Raw genomic sequence first — 20079 nt, 5'->3', positions numbered from 1 at the left:
TACATAAACCATTATAGATCTAACAAAAATTGGTAAACTAAAAATCCAATATGTATATTTGCTTTATAAAATATAGTAAAATTGTGAAAACATGGTTTTACTAAATGTGAATATGATTCATTCATTACTACTTTGGGCAAAAATTCCAATACAATTACAAAACAACAATCTTTTTAAGTTTAAAACATATGAATATTATGTACACTGAAATTGTACATTTACAGAAACTATTAGATTGTATGTTCTCTGATACACGACTTGATTTATTTCATCACTAAGTCAGGGGGCTGTTCAGAGCTAAGCTACTGTTCGTCATCCCAAGAGAGCCAACAAACTGTATACATTACAATAAAACGGTGCTTAGCGACGAGAAGAGGCAAGGCCTGGAAACATTTTGACAAGATTTAAAATAACTTGACTTACGTCCTACCAATTACAACATTTATAAGTACTTAACTTCTCAAAACTTCTATCTATTTCATGTTGGTTGTTACTACAAATCATTTTATTTATAGTTTATATTTGATTTTATGGATTGAGATAATGGAAGGGATGTAAGACTGGGTGACCCCATTATATAAATTTACATTATAATATTAAACATACTGAGGAGAATAGAACAATGAATTTTCAAAATAGTAATTTAATTTTTAGATCAATCAATATTAAATTAAAGGATGTTTTTCCATAAAAAATGTAATAATATATATTTATTATTTTTACAAGATGATGTGCCATGTAAATGAATATCACTACATTATTTGATAAAGGTTGTTCAAATTATGATGAAAAATGAACTTGATACATTTTATTATTAACATATTTTATTTGCCTGAGTTAATTTAGAACAAAGGACATTTTCTTTAACAGTATTGACACTGAAAATCTGAGTCTTTTTATACTACTATTCTAGGCCTCATCATGGTGATGTTGATAGCAATACCACCTGTGACGAAATGTGAACAGACAGGGAGCTAATGGACCACAAGTAGGGTTAGCTGATGGCTTCATATCTAGCCTTTGTTCTGAAATTCATCAACCATATCAGAAAGAGAGTAGCAGACAATGGATAATTAAGTTTTATAAGTTGTTCCAAACATTTCAAACATAAAATTTCATAGTGAAAAGTGGCTAATAAAATTAAAATTGTTCATATACAAAATTCCATATTTTAAACAATAATGACGACCATAAGATTTACAACCTAAACCAACAATTCTGCCAGTTTTTAAGTTTCTTATTTTAAGTAGGTTTGTCTGTCTGTCACTTAAGTTGTAACCTTCTATTGTAAACATGAATGCAATAAGCAATCAAAAAAATATTTATTTAATATTTGTAACTATGAAAATTCACCCTTTTTTTTTGCAGTAAAAGATTTAGTTTATTTATAAAATTAATCAAATTGGAGTCTCTGTATAAATTTATAAAATAAAGATAAAATAAATAATGACGCCATTTTGACACTATTACAGGTGTTGAAGTAAACATGTAATATTTATGTAATATAACAACATACACAAACACAGTTTGTTTAATGTTTATAAGGCAGACGGGTATCAATCAGGGTCTATATTGTATATTTTGGATTCAAGTAGGCATGTGGTTACTATATAAACACATCATGCAGGATATTGGAGTGGTATATGCTCTGAATTGAATCCGGTTTGACACAGTAAAACATGCCTGCTGCACATCGGCTCGGTGTGCATTCTAGAAGCATTTTTCGTGCATTGCCTGTAAGGGTAGAATTTGATATAGATGCATGTTTTTAAAGAATAAAGAAGGACCGAAAAACTTTGGAATTCTTTGTCTCAAATTCAAACTTTGTAACTGGAGATTTGTGTGGCCTGCCTCTGGTGCAATATGTGTTTCCAACTTGTTTTGTTGGAGGACCTAAGCCGTATATAACATCATTTTTCTATGTACTGCAATTTGGTGGTATGTTTGCCATCGAATCATAGGCTCCTGGATTCAAGTCACAATCCCAGCAGTTCCACATGACTAGAGTACTGCTACCAAGTTACAACATGCTTAATAAGCTATCAGATCCTACTTATCTGTATACTAAAGTTGACCACATGTATACATCAAAACAAACTGTGGTTTAATTGACATATGGGACACAAGTGAGTGTCAAGCAGTAGCCAAGTTCATTTCAGAATGTAATGCTACTGACATTTCTTCTAGTACTCTGCAACTAGATTCTGCACAAATCGATACTGCGCTAAAAAAAAAACTAAACTAATTTTGACAAAGTTTAGGATGCAAAGTTTTGATGAATTCTTCTCTCAGATTCTGAAACTAAGTATGGACTTACCGGTCTATGATCACTGGGTCTGACGGCGTTTCATTTCTGTTTCCACAACTCTTCTTATCACAGCATCGGCTGAAAATAAACACAAATGAAAGAAGAAATAAGTAAATGGAGTAATAAGTAAATGGAGGAATAAGTAAATGGACAATAAGTAAATGGAGGAATAAGTAAATGTAAGAATAAGTAAATTGAGAAATAAGTAAATGGAGGAATAAGTAAATGTAAGAATAAGTAAATTGAGAAATAAGTAAATGGAGGAATAAGTAAATGGAGGAATGAGTAAAGGGAGGAATAAGTAAATGTAAGAGTAAGTAAATGGAGGAATAAGTAAATTGAGAAATAAGTAAATTGAGAAATAAGTAAATGGAGGAATAAGTAAATGGAGGAATAAGTAAATGGAGGAATAAGTAAATTGAAGAATAAGTAAAGGGAGGAATAAGTAAATGTAAGAAAAGTAAATTGAGAAATAAGTAAATTGAGAAATAAGTAAATTGAGAAATAAGTAAATGGAGAAATAAGTAAATGGAGGAATAAGTAAATGGAGGAATGAGTAAATGGATGAATAAGTAAATGGAGGAATGAGTAAAAATGGATGAATAAGTAAATGGATGAATAAGTAAATGGACAATTGACTGATGACTGATGAATCATGTGTTATTTTCAAAACAATAGTTAATAAAAAATAACATCATTGCAATTACATCAATATTGTATTTGTTATACATTGTTATCAATAAATTATTCCGTTAATCATAAATACATAAATATATCAAGTTTGGAATCTTAAGAATTCCAAATCATTTGTTTAGTATTAATTGCTTCCAGAGGCTATAGTAAAAACATCAGGGCTGATACAAGACATTGGAATAAAATGACTGATTGCTTTTAGAATCATACAAGGTTTTGATAAAATTAATTTAAAGATCCATCATCAGTCCTGGAGAATTTGAATTGAATTTGCAGATTACAAACACACTATGCCCTTGATGAGAGAGTTTGACAGGGTCTATTAGGTAGAAGTACCTGAATGAAATATCAAGGATAGGGCCTAGCAAAAACCTCTTTAAAATGTTATTATAGACCACATGATTTCCTGTTTGAGGTTGATCCTCACCTGTCAATATATCACAAATGTTTGTACACTATGATCCTATGTTTAATATTATACTAAATAGCTGTGTCCACACGGTTAGGTTCAAGTTGATCTAATGTCTACGTTTGTACACTAATAAATGATCCTATGTTTAATATTATACTAAATAGCTGTGTCCACACGGTTAGGTTCAAGTTGATCTAATGTCCACGTTTGTACACTAATAAATGATAGGATGTTTTATTTTATATTAAAGCCGTGTTTATTCAGATGATCCATTGCATTGGTCAAATCATTATAAACATAATTTAAAGTTATTAAAACACATAATTCAAAAGTGTTTTGAGTGAATAACTTGTCATTTCTTCTAAAATTTATGCTGTACATTGCAAAAATATTTTTGTTGTGTGATGAAAAAAACATTTTGATTTAAACCCCACAATCAGAAGTCAAATATTTGAATCAAAAAGCTTTTATTATGCAACAATAAAAGCTATGTAAATGTTTTGGTCATACAACGTATTAAAGATTATTAATCATTAAATGTCATAAAACAACATTTAATTTCATTCCAGAAAAGATTAAATTTATCCATGTGGACAGATGCCTCCATAGTGATATACAAAGATAACAACATTTATCCGTGTGGACAGACGCCTCGATATGATATACAAGAATAACAACATTTATCTATGTGGACAGATGCCTCGATATGATATACAAAGATAACAACATTTATCCATGTGGACAGATGCCTCCATATGATATACAACAAGAATGAAATGGCCAAAAGTGCACAAGTCAATAAACATATTAATCATTATATATTTGAATTCATGTGGATGACCACCAGTGCGTGTCTGAGTTAATGTGCGCATGCGTGTTCAACATATTGTCACGTATTGGCGTCTATGTTTATCTATACTACTGTGTACACATATTATTATGTACTACTACCGTTTTATGCATTGGTCCTACGGCCAAATTTTCAGAATTGTCAGAAAAGTGGCAGTAAATATTTTAAATACGGTAACAATTTGTAAGTTAATGGTAATTTTTCAGGGTGAATTCATTTGTGAAAACAACAATTTAATGTTGTCCATTTTCTAATGTTTTTAACAAAGTAAGACAGTGAAAGATTAATGACCTGTACGATTTATACAGAAAAATCATAACATTTAAGAATTTCAGATATTCCAACAAATTGAAAGTCATACTCAGTAAATCTAATATGAGCTACAAATATATGCAGGTTTTCAAGAATTCCATTCAGATATGTGGCAAGCTATAAGATTTACTTGAACACTACAAAGGATGTAGGTAGGTTTTTAATAATATAGGGAGAGTTCTATTTTCCTAGAAGAAAAGAAATTGTCCTGAGCTTGGCTATTTACTTTATTTACCATCACTTCTTTTGATGATTTCTAATTCTAGTTTTCTAGTAGGCTTTCTAAAAAAAGGAGATTAATTCAAACTCTCTCTAGCCAACAGCTTGATTATTCTTTTAATTAATACTTAATACAATATAAGGAATGATGTACACATATTGGCAACATTTATTTATAATGTAGACAAAAAATGATATTAATAAACATTTTGGTATAGTTTTACCTTAGGCCTACTGCACTGTAAATAAAATAATTACTACAGTATATGTTGTATTTATATTCAAAAGGTACAACAGAAGTTTGACATAGTTTCTTGTTTAACCTTGTTCGATATTCAATGGGACAATTATAAAACATATGTTAGTTCTTTAGTAGAATGGAAGTTGGCAAAATAGAAGCTTTGTGACCATTTTTGTTTTTTCCTTTATAAAGACCCATGCAAGATTAAAACAACAGTTCAACTACCTTAAACAACACATTTATGATTGACATTTTTTACTACTAAGTTTTTCTAAAGGCATATTTATGATACAAAACAAAAGAGATATTAAGATGTCGTGAATGGACGGAGAAGAAATAATTGTTATAAGGAATCTGTTGCTGTTAGCTTCAAAATGTTATTTCCATACGTTGACCCCTCCCTGACCCGATAAATCTAGGCTGCCAAACAGAACTAAACCAAACTGCATTAAACATATTTTAAACTCATTTAATTCTAATCTTTATCCTGAACTAAACATTTTTTTTTTGACATTTTAATTTCCAGGAGCAAGAGTTAAGAAATGACAATCCGCTCTAAATATGTACCAATTCCATAGATTGTATATTTTTTCAATTTTTACAATACAGTAAGTATCACACAGGTAAATACAAAAGTGAGCCCAGGGGTAGAAAAGCATCATTTGCCCAGGGGTAGCAAATATCATTTGCCCAGGGGTTGCAGGCATCATTTGCCCAGGGGTTGCAGGCATCATTTGCCCAGGGGTTAAAGATATCATTTGCCCAGGGGTTAAAGATATCATTTGCCCAGCGGTTGAATATATTATTTGCCCAGTGGCTACATACAATTTTGTCCAGGGGCTACAAACACAGGGGTAGTAGTCCTCATTTTTCCAGGGACTACATACAATTTTTGTCCAGGGTCTACAAGGAATAATTTTCCCTGGGGGTGTTGGTGCCATTTTCATCTACATACATGTCTGCAGATACAGGTTGTGATGTAAAAACACAATGTCTAATCAAATAAATCAGATACTGATGAGAAAAATGCTTAGAAATTCACATTTCAATTACACAATAAGCATAATAAGATTATGTAAAGATCCTATTTTGACATCTGTCACTGACCATAGGCTCACTTAAATGTTGAAGCTTCATAACAGACAAATTCTCAGCCTTGAAAAGTAACGATTCCTCCCCCATTTAATCCTCCTTCAAAATTACATCTTGTGAACGAGAAAAAGTCACATGTTGGCGGACTAACAGCTGTCATTACAGGAAACCTATTGGAAGCAACGAGTCTTCTTTTCTCATTTCTTGCTACGCTCAGACAAGGACAAGCAAGTATATGCCAAAGAATCTAAACCACTACAATATCTTGGATGACTCGAACAGGATGTCCGAACTTGTCGCAACATCGACTTAACAACGTCCTGGATGGTTCGACAACGTACAGGTACAGATACGCAATTTGTATAAGTCCACGACCAAGTCCCTCAGGGCTATCAATGCTTGTCCTCAAGAGTCACCGTCTAGACACCAAAAGGATCCTCCCAACGTAACCTCGTTCTTTTTTTTTACGCTACTGACCTTGACAATGTGCAGATTTTTTTCGGATATCGGCAAATGGCAGGAAGTGCAAGCCTATTGTGTAATTGTGTCTCGATGGATAAATAAAGGAAACACTATTACTCATCAGAATAGCTTTCCCAGAGATACCCGTCGTTTCGTATGGAACAATAAGTAGATTTTACAACCAATACAAATCAAAAACTTTAAATAGATATGACTTAACTGGAACAATTGGTGTTTTTTTGCAGGCTTCGTAGAAGGCTAACACCCCTTTGTTGCTGCAATAATTCAACTGATATTTCCTTTGTTTAATGTTTTATTTTATAAAACTTGTTGTTAAAGCGATTAAAGGTAGAGATTAAAAAGTAATAGAAATTGCAATTGGGAGGTGATACAAACAAAAAATAACAATTATGTACAGTTTAGCTATCAATCAAGGAAACCAATTGTTAAACAAAATCATTTGACATATGATATAATTCGAGGATTCATCCATTGCCATGGTATATGTAATAATCAGCCACCAATTAACACCTATTATCCAATTGTAAAGCTGAATTAGAGCATAAATGAAAACAATTTTAAAATCTCTTCTTCGTTTTATACATTTTTTAAGATTGATTGACTATTAGATATTAGATTGGTAACATTTAAAAAATGTATTTTTTAAATCGGTTAATAAAACATGAAATTAAAAGAGTTCTTTGTTAATAGATTATTTGTCATTGGAAGATTTTGCAACTTTAAAACTTTATAGATATTGTGAATAAAGCAGAATGATATATCAAATGAACATATGTGACTACAGGTTAGGCTGTCAAACAAAGCGAGAAAACTCATTAAAATATAAACACATTTTCATGTGAATATTTCACCAGAAAAAGACATATATGACATCGCTTCAAATATTAAAAGAAATCAAATGGCTCTGAAGTACAAAATGTATAAACTGTATATCAGGTTGGATATTAAGTTTTAATCGTGCATCTATTAAACTGGCTGCTATCATAATCATTCCTGTTACATGTGCTACTAAATTTACCATACCTTTTCACTTAACCTAATTTTTTAACTGAATAATTTGTTGCAATATAAAGTTAACCATACAAAATCTTAAATTGACACTTTATAATAATTTAAAACAATATTTGAAAAAGTTGACCATTTAAAGAAGTTTTGCCAAATTTTGTATTATTTTATTATTTTTAGGTATTATAAAGTTATGGTACAATATTTTAAATAGACACTTTATAATAATTTAAAACAATATCAAAAAAATTTGACCATTATTTAATAATTTTTTATTAAAAATAAATGGAAATAACTATTTTTTAAAGCTCAGGTACAGGCATGAATTTTAAATATAATATCTGGTTAATTGTACATAAATCAAATATTTGTAACAGAAATCAAGATGAAAAACCATGAATTTCCCCTAATATGGTCAAATACAAAATTTGGTAAAATTCTCCCATAAAAACCAGGAAGACTTTTTTCAGTAGTTAGGTAGTCTGGTGACTCCCTAGAAGGTGAAAAAAGATGGTGGATATACGGTGGATAATTTTTGCTATAGCAGGAAAATAAAATTCTGAAGTTGAATAAAAATACCAGAAATGTAAAATTCAAGTTATATTACCTATATTTATAGTCATCTGATAACATTTTTTACTACACCGTTTATTTTTCATAGCTTTTTAAAATGCCTCTCTATTTTCAAAATTTGTGTACAAAAGAATAGAGATTTTACTGTGTAACTATCCCCCCACTGATATGAAAGTGCTAATTTTCAAAAAGCTCTTGTAACACAAAAATAAAATCCCCAAAATTATGAAACATAGGGGAAACTATAGATCGATAATTATTGGAATGTATGATCAATAGAAATTTTTTGCCCGCACCTGGCCTTTAAAAAGTCCTTTCAAACAAGTGACACAAAACGGTTAATAACCAAAAACAAAATGACACTCGGACCCATGTTCCTCTAAAAGTTTACCCTAATGACTAGGGTTTAGATTACTTTACTATTGGTATTACACAATTTTATTCCCTCAAACTTTTATTAAGCATACAGTACACATGTCGAGTAGGGCAAACATCTGACCAACCTCATGCAAAGCTAGTTCACAGTAACAAATATCAACAATCAAATAAATTATTACATTTGACATCATGAATAAGAAATAAAAATAATTGTTACATTAAACATGAGCCATTACTTCCTTTTATTTGTAGAAGAATAAAACGATTCACAACTAATTTCAGCATTGTCAAGAGGACAAAAGGAAACCCGAAAATGTCAATCAAAATTAAACTTAAATTGTTGACAACTGGATTGTCTGTCATGTTATAACCACCACTACAGAAAAAAAATTGTATAGAATAAGAAATGCAGATTGAATTTCAATCATAAGAATATTAGTAACTAGTATGGCAAATTACTGTGTTATGATTGGTTGATGAATGATTAGAATGAATGGTTTAAAAAAAAAACCATTACACCTTATTGAATAGAAATTCAAGGAAGTTAGGCTAACAGAAATGTTTCAGATTGTTCTGTTTGGTTTTTGATTCAAGTCATTTATTGGTTGTAAAGAGGAAATTCTAAGTCAAGTTTAAACGTTTGTATTGTTTGTGATTTGTTTTAAATCTGTTGATGAGTAAGAAATATGAAAGTTAGGAAGTCCTGAATAACACACACCAACAGCAGGTGATTGTTCACAATTCAAGTAATACAATTTTACAGATTTTACAAATGACAGGTTTATAAAAATCTACCATTAAATACACAGAAGCCAGTGTATTGGGAAGCTGGACACCACCTACTTGCCATACAGTATATACTGTATAAGGTCTATTTTAAGCTCTGTCTACACTATCAAACTTTATGTGACAAAACATATTTGGACATATCACCAACATATTTGAGCACATCACACTTTTTTTTGTCAAACTAGTTTCATAGTGTAGACAGAGCTTTAATTGCCAGACGGAGTTCCCTTTGAAAATAATAGTTACCATTTCATCACACCATTTCATCTCAATTCCCTTGATTCTGCACTGGTGTTTAAACATCTAGATAAATCTATACACCCGGTCTCTGTAGACTTATACAGGAAAGATTAACCCCTTATACGACACATCTCGGTATTTCCTGTCACAGAAATTCCGTACTCACAAAATACACATTTCATATATAATTTTTAAAACACATACGCAAACGATTACATGGATGGGATAGGCAACTAAATACATTATCTCTGATCGAAAGCTTAAAACCTAGCTTAATTAATGTATATCCAAAGACCCTAAGAACTTAAAGAAAAAAGAGATAAATATTATAACCAAATAATATATTAAGAAAAATCAAGGATTTAAATAATGGCCATAAATAATAATTTATAATCATGCTATATTTTCAACCTTATTCCCCTAAATTTTGCATGGTACAATGCACAGTATACTGACAGTAGAGACAATCGTCAGTCTCAATTGGACAATGGTCAGTCATCAAATGGACAATGGTCAGTCTCAATTGTAAGAGAAATCACACAGAAATATTCCCAGTACCCAGGCTGTAAACCGTGAGCCATGACTCTTTGATGTGCAATATTAATAAAACATAAATTCCAATAATTATTCTGTTGTAATTGAAATGTTATTGAATACATGTATTAAATTGATATTTTAATGTGTATTATAATAAGTTCCAATAATTGGATAATTCTATAAACCATTTTGCCTATTAAATGCACACAGACATGGTCATTAAAACGTATTTTATCATGATTAAATGTTTAAAAAAATGTTTGAATTTCAAATTAAAAAATTAGTATAGATTTAATGTATCTTAATGTGTTTTATTTTCAAACAGGTTATTCATATATTCATACATTATGCGTAACATATAGCAGTGATAAACGATAAAAAGAATACCTCCAATTTGTAATCAATTGGTAAACTACATTATCAATTATTATGCAATTTGTCAGCGGCCTGTACAGGAAGGGCTGTGGTGACTTGACAGCAGACTTAAGTGGGTACGCAGGTATTGTTAGGCCTAGATTGATTCTGACAAGCTAAGCTAACCCCCAGGCAAACTTTAATCATTCTCATACATAACACAATACGTAATCATTGTACTGGATCTTTTGCATAATAGGAAACAACACTACCAATAAAAAGAATTATTATTTGATTTTTTTTTCATTCCCTAATAGATTATAATTCAAGCTAAAGAAACATTAAATTAAAAAATAGAATATTTTTATGATGAATTTGAAAGGAATTGTAAATCAATCATACTGTACTGTCCTAATTTTAAATATATTGCATTTTTAGTAATAGATCTTAAACATTTATCAATTTAAATCATAAAATAAAATTAAACAAATAATATTTATTTAACATCAGACCTAGTTTCAGCCCAAAGCATCTTTCATACTGACCTTGAAAAATAAATCACATTTTTTTCTCATTTGAAAATCTTAATATTCTGACGATTGATGTTAAAATAAACATAAATTGAAATGATAAAACCATGTGAATCTACTAGAGGCCAAAAAGATTGAACCCACTTCAATGCCTGGGCAGCTGAAAGTTTACCAACTTGGAATAGAAGTGACATATCTAAAAAATGACCCGGGTAATAATGTGTTATGTAAAGCACCTTCAAGTATGACTAATGAAAATGACGCTATAAAAATGTGGTAATTATTATTATCATCATCAAATCATTGCCTGATAGTTTTCACAATGAACCATGCGACTATGTAGCTATGGAGTCCGAGTCTCATTTTTTGCATATGTACAGAATGACTTTATAACTACAAAAAACAAAAGTTGAAAATAAGATTGTTTTATTTTGTGAATTAAAAAAAAAACAACAAATCAAAAGCAATATGTGGAAAGATTTTGTAGAGAAAATGTATTTTTTTATTTTTAGCAAAACGTCTACACCACATCTGGTAAAAAAAAATATATAGATGAATAACATTAATGTCCATTTTTTAGTTAAAATTATTAAAAGTTTCACTTACAAAATGAATCAATTTGTTTTTATTTTTAGCAAGTCTGTACCACATCTGGTAAACAAAAAACAGTGTTTGCTAACCTTAGTTTCGTATAAATTAAAACGAAACATAAATGTTAAAAATATCTTTACTTAAAATAAAACCTGCATTCATTACTATGTTTTAGAATAACATTTATTTTTAGAGCATTCGGGAAATTGTCAAGTCAAAACATACTAACAAGTTTCAGGAGAAAATAACAAAACAGGGAATACTTTTGTTGCATTAATAAGCTAACGAAACAGATTTGACAGTGTGTGCGGATGTTGTGTATACTTCACAGGTGTGTTATATTAGTTCATTAAACTGAAACAATAGCATAATAATAGTTCAGCAGAGGTGTATTAAAGAATGAAATTCTTAGGGCTAAAAACATGAAATGTTGGTGGTTAGGAGAGGAAGATAGTAATGGGGGAGGGCGATGATGGGTTATTTGGTTATAAACAAATGGAATGTTTGTTTGTTTTCATTTCAAATCTTTTTTGTACAAAACAAGAAAAACAATAACATAATAGATTCAGGACAACCCTATTTAGAGAAAAAAGCGAGGAGTCTTGGTTTCATTCTGCGAATAATATTTGAACGGAAGAATCGTTCAATTTGCATGACAAGCAACATAGAGAACTCGTTTTATGGGCGTAGGTCACCCTGCTAAAAATAAATGAACTTTACGGAGGTAGGGATTTGTGGATTAAGGACTTTGTGATTGCAAAATATGCAAAGCAATGTGAATATCACAATCGTCTACGCACACCAATCACGATGCTAGATTCCGCGACTATTCTCAAATTTTGGTAGTCGTGGAATTAACACCTTGATTCGTGAGCACGTTATTCTTAACGCTCTGTTGCTTCGTAGGTCTGCTTTGTCGTGCAATCAAAAAGTGCCTTATTTACAGGAGCAAAGTGTACTTTTGTCTTAATTCTTGCTGATTTATATCATTTCCTTCTTTTCTAATCTTTACCTGCACATTATTTCATGAGTAAGCAATACTCTACACATCTCTGGGTTCTTGTCTTGCCCCTCATACACTATTGCCTGCAAAATGAAACACAACATGTTATTAAACATTGTTAATGTCGAAAAAAAAAAATTCATGCTAATATGTTTCATATTAGATCAAATTTCAAAAAGCACAGACCTCTTCTTTTTTTTTTCTACTTTTCGTGACCATTGGATATGTTACTCAATTTTTCATAATTACCCATACTTGACTTGAATATAAAACTTATTATCATCCTATTAAAATATTTTCAATTTAACTTTTATTTTGACATGAGTAAACTTTTATAATTTGTCAGCAATTCTTTCTTTTTCTTTTCGATTTTATTTATACTGGATGAATATTCTTAAGCACTATCAAACTTTATGTGACAATAAAATGTGTTGTGCCCAAATATTGTAGTGATATGCACAGAAATGGTAGTGATATGACATCATCATGTCCATATATGGGCACGTCACATTTTTTGGTGACATCAAGTTTGAGAGTGTAGACAGAGCTTTAGTCTAGTTTAGTTTAGTTTACTCCTGTGTGTAAAGAAATGCTATAAATGTTAAGAACTGGATTTAACAACTAAAAAGATCATCAAAACTAATGACATATTCAACTGCACATAAACTTGACAACATGGCAAAAACACTCCAGTTGGCAATACAGTTTGAAAACAGTGCCTACATACAAATAACTATGCTAAATATAATGAGAATTTTCAAATCAAATTTGTTAATATTTTTTCAAGTTAATTCGATATTTCATCAAAACTACGGCGATTCATTTGTCAAGATTAATTTTCGTCATTTGCAATGAAACAAGAAATTACAAATCACACAATTTTCCAAATGTGTAAACTTGATAGCGCAAGAATTTGCCTTTAAGGGAGCTAAACGCAAAGGTCAACAACTGAAGGATGTAAAGATTTAGTAATGACTTGACCAATGGGTTGGTCAATAATGACTGACCAATGGGTTGGTCAATCATTCGTACAAATTGCTTGTAATTGTCATCTTCAATAGTTTTATAAATTGTTAATCAATATCCGTGAACAAAAAAAAAAGACAACCTTTTATTTCTAAAAAGTTTACATTTTTCAAAACAAAGTAATGACAGTTAGCTTATACTAAAGTAGATTATTAGAATAAAATCATTACATAGCATTTTAAAAACCTTTGTTAATTCTAAGTTGAGGACGGGTGGAAATGGAAGCACATATATTAGTTTAATTGATTATTTTAAAACGAACTAAAGTGATTCAGCTCCAGTGCCAGAGGCATGTACACACTGGTTTCATTTATGTTATTTTAAAGTAATTTACCAGTTGATTCAAATAATTTGATAATAAGAAAGAACTTAATAAATCTAAATAACAATATTAAGTAATTATCTTATCTAAACAAGTTAATTCTAAGTGGAAATGAAGCAAAAATAATTCATGATTAACAAGATAAATATTATATTATCTTGATATGGTATACTCCTTCAGGCCTTATAATTTTCTTCATTTATTTAATATTAATTTATTTATTAATATTGATTTTTTTCATTTGAATGCTTCCAAGCATTTTTCTTTTAGCTATTCAAATTATTATGAGTATTTTCTAATAACAAAAACTTAAATTCTTATTCTTATTTAGCAAATATTGTTTTTACTTTAATTGTTTGTAGCAGAATTAAAGAAAAAACAAATATTGTTAAGCATCAGGTACAAACATGACCAGACCACTCACTGAAAAACTTAAAATCAAAATACGTTTAAATCTGATGAAATATTAAGGAAAAGCGGAGGTGGTGTACTTTATATTATAAGACGTAAAAAAAAAGTCAATTATTTTAAGAGTTACCTTGACATAATTAACCTATTCAATATCATTATCAATGAATTAATTCATTTGATTATTATTATTCTATTTCATCTCTTATGATTAAACTTGCAATTATGTATGAACCAGAGTGGCTCACTTTACTCTAGATGGACCCCAGAGGGCTAATAAACATGGAATAGATATACTGTATTGAGTAACATCATCTACCCTGGAAGTGATCAGGTTTAATAATGTATTTCATTAATGTAACACAATACAACATAACACCATTCACTAACTACATGAAATTAAATATCAATATTGGTACCAACACCACCTATGATTATTATGATAAACAATTAATAATTTGTGATCATTATTCTATGGAATTAGCTTTCGTTATTGGGGTGATCATACTTTGTTTGAGATACACAAGATTAATTAACCTCCTCCCTTCGGTTATTCCAATTCATATATTAATGGTGTTTTTATATTAGCTTATCTTTTCTGCCTCTGGCTATTACAAATTAGATTATAACATCTGGATAATGGGCTATGACAGATTCATATATTGGATTTAAAATCAACAAAATAAAGTATTATACAATAAATATTACAATAAATTTATCCTTTATAATTGCAAAACTTTGATTTTTATTTATGAATTTAAATAAAGAATAAATAATGATGTTAAAATTATGTTATAATATTGGAAAATAAACATGAATAGAAAGAAAATTATGTGCAGCGATTTCTTTAAAAAACATTTTATTTCATAACATACCATAATTTTGAATTTTTAAAAATAATTTTTGTTTTTATTAATTAATTTATTCCTTTCATATTATGATTTTAAATAAACAATAATGATGTTACAATATTTGAAAATAAACATGATGAGACTATTGAATGTGCAGAAAATTCTTAATAAAATAATAAAAAACTTTTAATATTATACTGTAACATATCGTAAAAGATCTAGTTCACATAAATTTAATTTAAAAAGATTTCAAACTAGATTATAGGAAGCACATGTTGGAACCAGGTTTTAACTGTAACCAGGTTTTATTCAGTATTTCCATTTTTTTTTTATTACATACCTTCAAGCTAAAAAAACACTTCAGAGAACAAACAAAATAACCAAGTGATATCGTGAACAAATTATTAAAAAACAATTAAATTTCCAAAAAAGCCTAAAGCCTAAAGAAAATGATGTAACTGTAATTACTAAAAGGTTTATAAGGTTATGACATGTTACCAAATAAAAGTCATACAGTCTCGGTACGTACGCAACCTTAAGTTTTAAAATGCAAAAACATTTCTCAACAAATCTTACAAAGAATTTATTATTCCTGATTATTTTCATTTTTGCGATATTGGATTGAATTTAAAATATCTAATATTAAAAACATAAAATAATAAAGTTATTATTAACACTATATTCATGAGTTAATATTTTTCACAGGTTTTCTTTTTTCCTTCTGTAGCAGCTAAACTTGTCCAAGTTAATTTTCACCAATACTGAACATCAACGCAACTGACAGAAAATATCGAATGCACCTGTTTCCAGCAGACTGTTTAGAGAGGAAACCACCATTTTGTTTGAAGCAAAGGTGTTCTAAAAGCGGTGAAATCTTACTTATCAGCCGCTTATTTATTCATCACTTTACGCAACACGCCCTAGAATACACCGTGCAGATCAAAAAGCCGAAGCGATATAACCAGAATAAAGTGTCTGTGAATTTCTATCCAATTAACTAATACCATCTGTAATATCATATGATTATGGCGCTAAATGGACCTATAAACATTGCAAATGCATGTGTTGAAATGCTGATGCTTTTTAATGTACAATTTACATTGCAAGTGTACTTTGTATTCCCTAATATGTACTTACTGTGAACAACAGTCTCTTAATTAAGTCAACAACTTTAGATTACCTGTGTTTATTTACAAAAGTTTATGGAACTAAAATTGTTACTGCATTTCAATACAAATATTCTTTTAAAAAATATATCCAATATTTATAATAGAGCTTAGTTTCCACTTTGACCAAATGCAAGGACGTAACGTAAGCAAGTTGACCAATAATCAGAATAATCTATCGCTATTGATTGGTCAAATCGTGTCCTTGTGGGAACCAAGCATTAAAATACCGTTTAAAAATTAAATTGTTATTATTAATTATATTTCATTAATAATTTATTATTTATCATATGAGAGAGAGAGCGTATTTATCATATTAATAATAGATAATGAAAATGTTTTTTACTATTATTAATTATAAATGTCAGATTTTATACATTTAACATTCTGTTCCTAAAATTTATATCTGTATCATTAATGTTTATAAATAACTTTATCATTTTATTGCAACAAAGAATTTAATGTATGTTTCAGTGGAAACACCATTTCCAGTTATCATAATTTGCATATCATTTGCATAATATTTAATATGCATAGAAAGACCTAGGACAAATAAAAACAATGAAAAGAAATGATTGAAATTGTAATAATTCATCATCAAAATTAGTTGAAAATATTAATTTTTTGAAATAAAAACAACAAACATGTACACAACGCAGAAACCAAGACTCGCACATAAAAAGGCACATAAACGAGAAATGGCGTCTATAAATGAATCACCGTTAATAGCATTCGCAACTGACTATGATATTTTCACAATCTGTTTATGAATTAACATTTTACGATGGCTTTTTGCTTTACTCCAGTAAGAAGCCAATTAACAGTGCTTACAAAATGTATAAGAAAAGCCCTTCACTGGCCAACACTGTTATTTGCAAATTTAATTCGTCTTAAATTATTCAAATTCAACAGAAAAAAAAATCACAGCTCTGACAGTTTACACTAAAATTCATAATTTTGAGGAAAAATTAAAAAAATATGAATGCTAAGTATAATATAACAAATTAAATAATGAATGATGTTTAAAGTAAAAAGAGAAAAATGTTAAGGCATTACTGATAGAGAACAAAGGCAGTTTGTGGAGTTGAAATAATTAAAGTGTCAGAAGCTACCAAGTTCAATTCAAGCAAGAAATAAATGGCTCTTCTCCGGGCTGAAACAAATGACGAATAAATCTACTTCATCAATTTATTTAATAACGTTTGTAAAAATAAATTACCGAAAGTTTACATTCTTTCTATAATCGTCTTATAATTTAAATTTGATATGACTTTGAAATATTGGAAAATGTGATGAAATGCATCAGCAATATTTCTGTATTTTATTTTATGTACTACAAATGGAGAGAGGCATTATATACCAATAGATAAAGTTTTGGTCCTCTCTCCTTCATCTTTTTTTGTTGTAATGTATTATACCATATGGACAATTGTCTGAAATAAAAGTTGAATTGAATTGAATTGAAATTGTAAGATGTTGTGTTCCTAAACACTTGGTCACTTGTGTGTATATAAATAGAAGGATTTTATTCCATTAATCTCCATGTATAAAAATATAATCAGAAATCTCCTATTATGTTAACGATATAAATAGCATGATCAATTTGCTAATCAGTTATAAATATGATGTACAGTACATGCAATAACACCTAGCTACTGGAACAACAGCCATACTAGGTAACATAATACTACAATTATTGCATAAGGCCAATGCCTTTCTCTCGAGATCATTAACTACATTAGTCACTGCTAGAAGTGTAAGAATATCTGGTTAGCATTCATAAAGCCATACTAGATTCAATGTACCTGAATTAGATACTTTTATAGCCACGAATCCTAAAATAGATATTAGAATTCCTAATATAGATATTAAAATTTTTAATATAGATATTAAAATTTCTAATAATAATATAGATATTAGAATTCCTAATGTAAATATTAGAATGTACTTGGTGTCTAGTTCAATATGGTACTTTTTACACTTGTCTATTTTCATTTTGTGAATTCCTGATGCAACAAAAAACTACAGGCCTATACTATTAATGCAACCTGATTAAAACTAAATAAATAAAAATACACAAATAGTGCTTAATTAAACACTATGTCAGCCCATCCGGATGTAGTAAATTACAACATCATTATTGTTAAAGTAAAATACTTCATAGTTTATCAGTAGGATAAGCCACATGGCACCACACACACACACACACAGTGTAATTAATCCAATGATAACTAGTTATTGTCCCTGGTGGTCGTGTTTTCATAGTTTTAATGTTCTCACAATTTTAGTTGGTTTTCTATTAAAAATTTTGTTGATGAATTAAAAATCTCTTTTTATCTATTGCAGTCAACTGGTCTACGCATCAATCAAAAACACGAGTGCTTAGCACAAGCCGTATCGCCGCACTGTTCGCACTTGACTATGATGATACGTATATACGAATCAAAACACACACTGGGGAATATGGGCTCAACTATATTGAAAGCATAATGTAACTTCAATTCTAAAGCTAACACGAAAGTGGCTTTGACTTCTACAAACACACAGTTATAATTGTCATTATATCTGGTTAATCAAATGTTCAATTTACATGAATTATGCTAAGTTAATTTCAAAATATTGATTACTGTGTTACGCTTATGATTTTCTTAATTATTCAGGTAATCAAGCATGCTTCTTGCTAACTGTCTGAATAAAGACTAAATTTAAGAGTCTTAGAATCTTGCAAACTAAATTTAATGGTGTTCAAAATGTTAGTATCTAACTTACTTACTCCTAACTTACTTACTCCTAACTTACTTACTCCTAACTTACTTACTCCTAACTTACTTACTCCTAACTTACTTACTCCTAACTTACTTACTCCTAACTTACTTATTCCTAACTTACTTATTCCTAACTTACTTATTCCTAACTTACTTACTCCTAACTTACTTATTCCTAACTTACTTACTCCTAACTTACTTACTCCTAACTTACTTACTCCTAACTTACTTACTCCTAACTTACTTACTCCTAACTTACTTATTCCTAACTTACTTACTCCTAACTTACTTACTCTATGTATAAACTAAACTCAACAAAAAAAGTTTTCCGCAAAATGAAAAACTTTTTTCATAAAAAAAATAAATATAAAACTAACATAAATATTACATCTATACTACAAATTTAATGACTATTAATTATTCTTACAATTTAACAAATGTTGGAAAATTACTAATAATAATAAAATAATATTTGTTCTTATAGTGAGTGCTTATTGTGCAATGCTACTAAGCGTTTCACATTATTACCCCGGTCTTTTTTGGATCAAACACCTATAGAAACATACTCCCATAATGGTATTTACAAAATCTAAACATATAATTTTCACAAAATGTTTTAGTTATTCATATGACCTGATGTAAGATAGTGTCTGGATAAAAAATGTCAGTAAAAAGTATGTGAAACACATGATAAAGACATTTTAAACAAGTCTCACACATTTGCCAAGATTTAACATACTAGCGTCTGTCATTCATCGTGCGGATTTTTTTTGCAGAAATTGACGCTTTTCAGCGAGAATTCTTTTTGGTGCGTTGTCACAATTGGAGATGGGAAACGTTTGGTCACAAACTTCGCTTCCGTCTGTCACTCTACAAGGATCAATTCATTTATGGTAATCTACGCGTAAGTGATAATTGTTTTTGTCGCGTG

The 20079-nt window shown here is 29.6% G+C and overlaps 1 protein-coding gene across 4 annotated transcripts in view; it reads right to left on the bottom strand.

Annotated features, from left to right (window-relative positions):
- Positions 1-20079, bottom strand: part of LOC140047222 (transcription factor COE3-like) — a 91624-nt gene that overhangs the window by 55943 nt on the left and 15602 nt on the right. For all 4 annotated transcript variants that reach the window (XM_072092109.1, XM_072092110.1, XM_072092112.1 and 1 more), the window contains exons 5-6: positions 12620-12693; positions 2318-2386 (exon numbers count right to left, since the gene is read on the bottom strand). In XM_072092109.1, coding sequence (XP_071948210.1) covers positions 2318-2386; positions 12620-12693 — 143 coding nt within the window. The remainder of the gene's footprint in view (positions 1-2317; positions 2387-12619; positions 12694-20079) is intronic.

Source organism: Antedon mediterranea, chromosome 4 (assembly GCF_964355755.1).
Source record: "Antedon mediterranea chromosome 4, ecAntMedi1.1, whole genome shotgun sequence".
NCBI classification, from domain to species: Eukaryota; Metazoa; Echinodermata; class Crinoidea; order Comatulida; family Antedonidae; genus Antedon; species Antedon mediterranea.
Note: the sequence above shows the minus strand (reverse complement) of the source record. Positions and strands in the feature narration are given on the sequence as shown.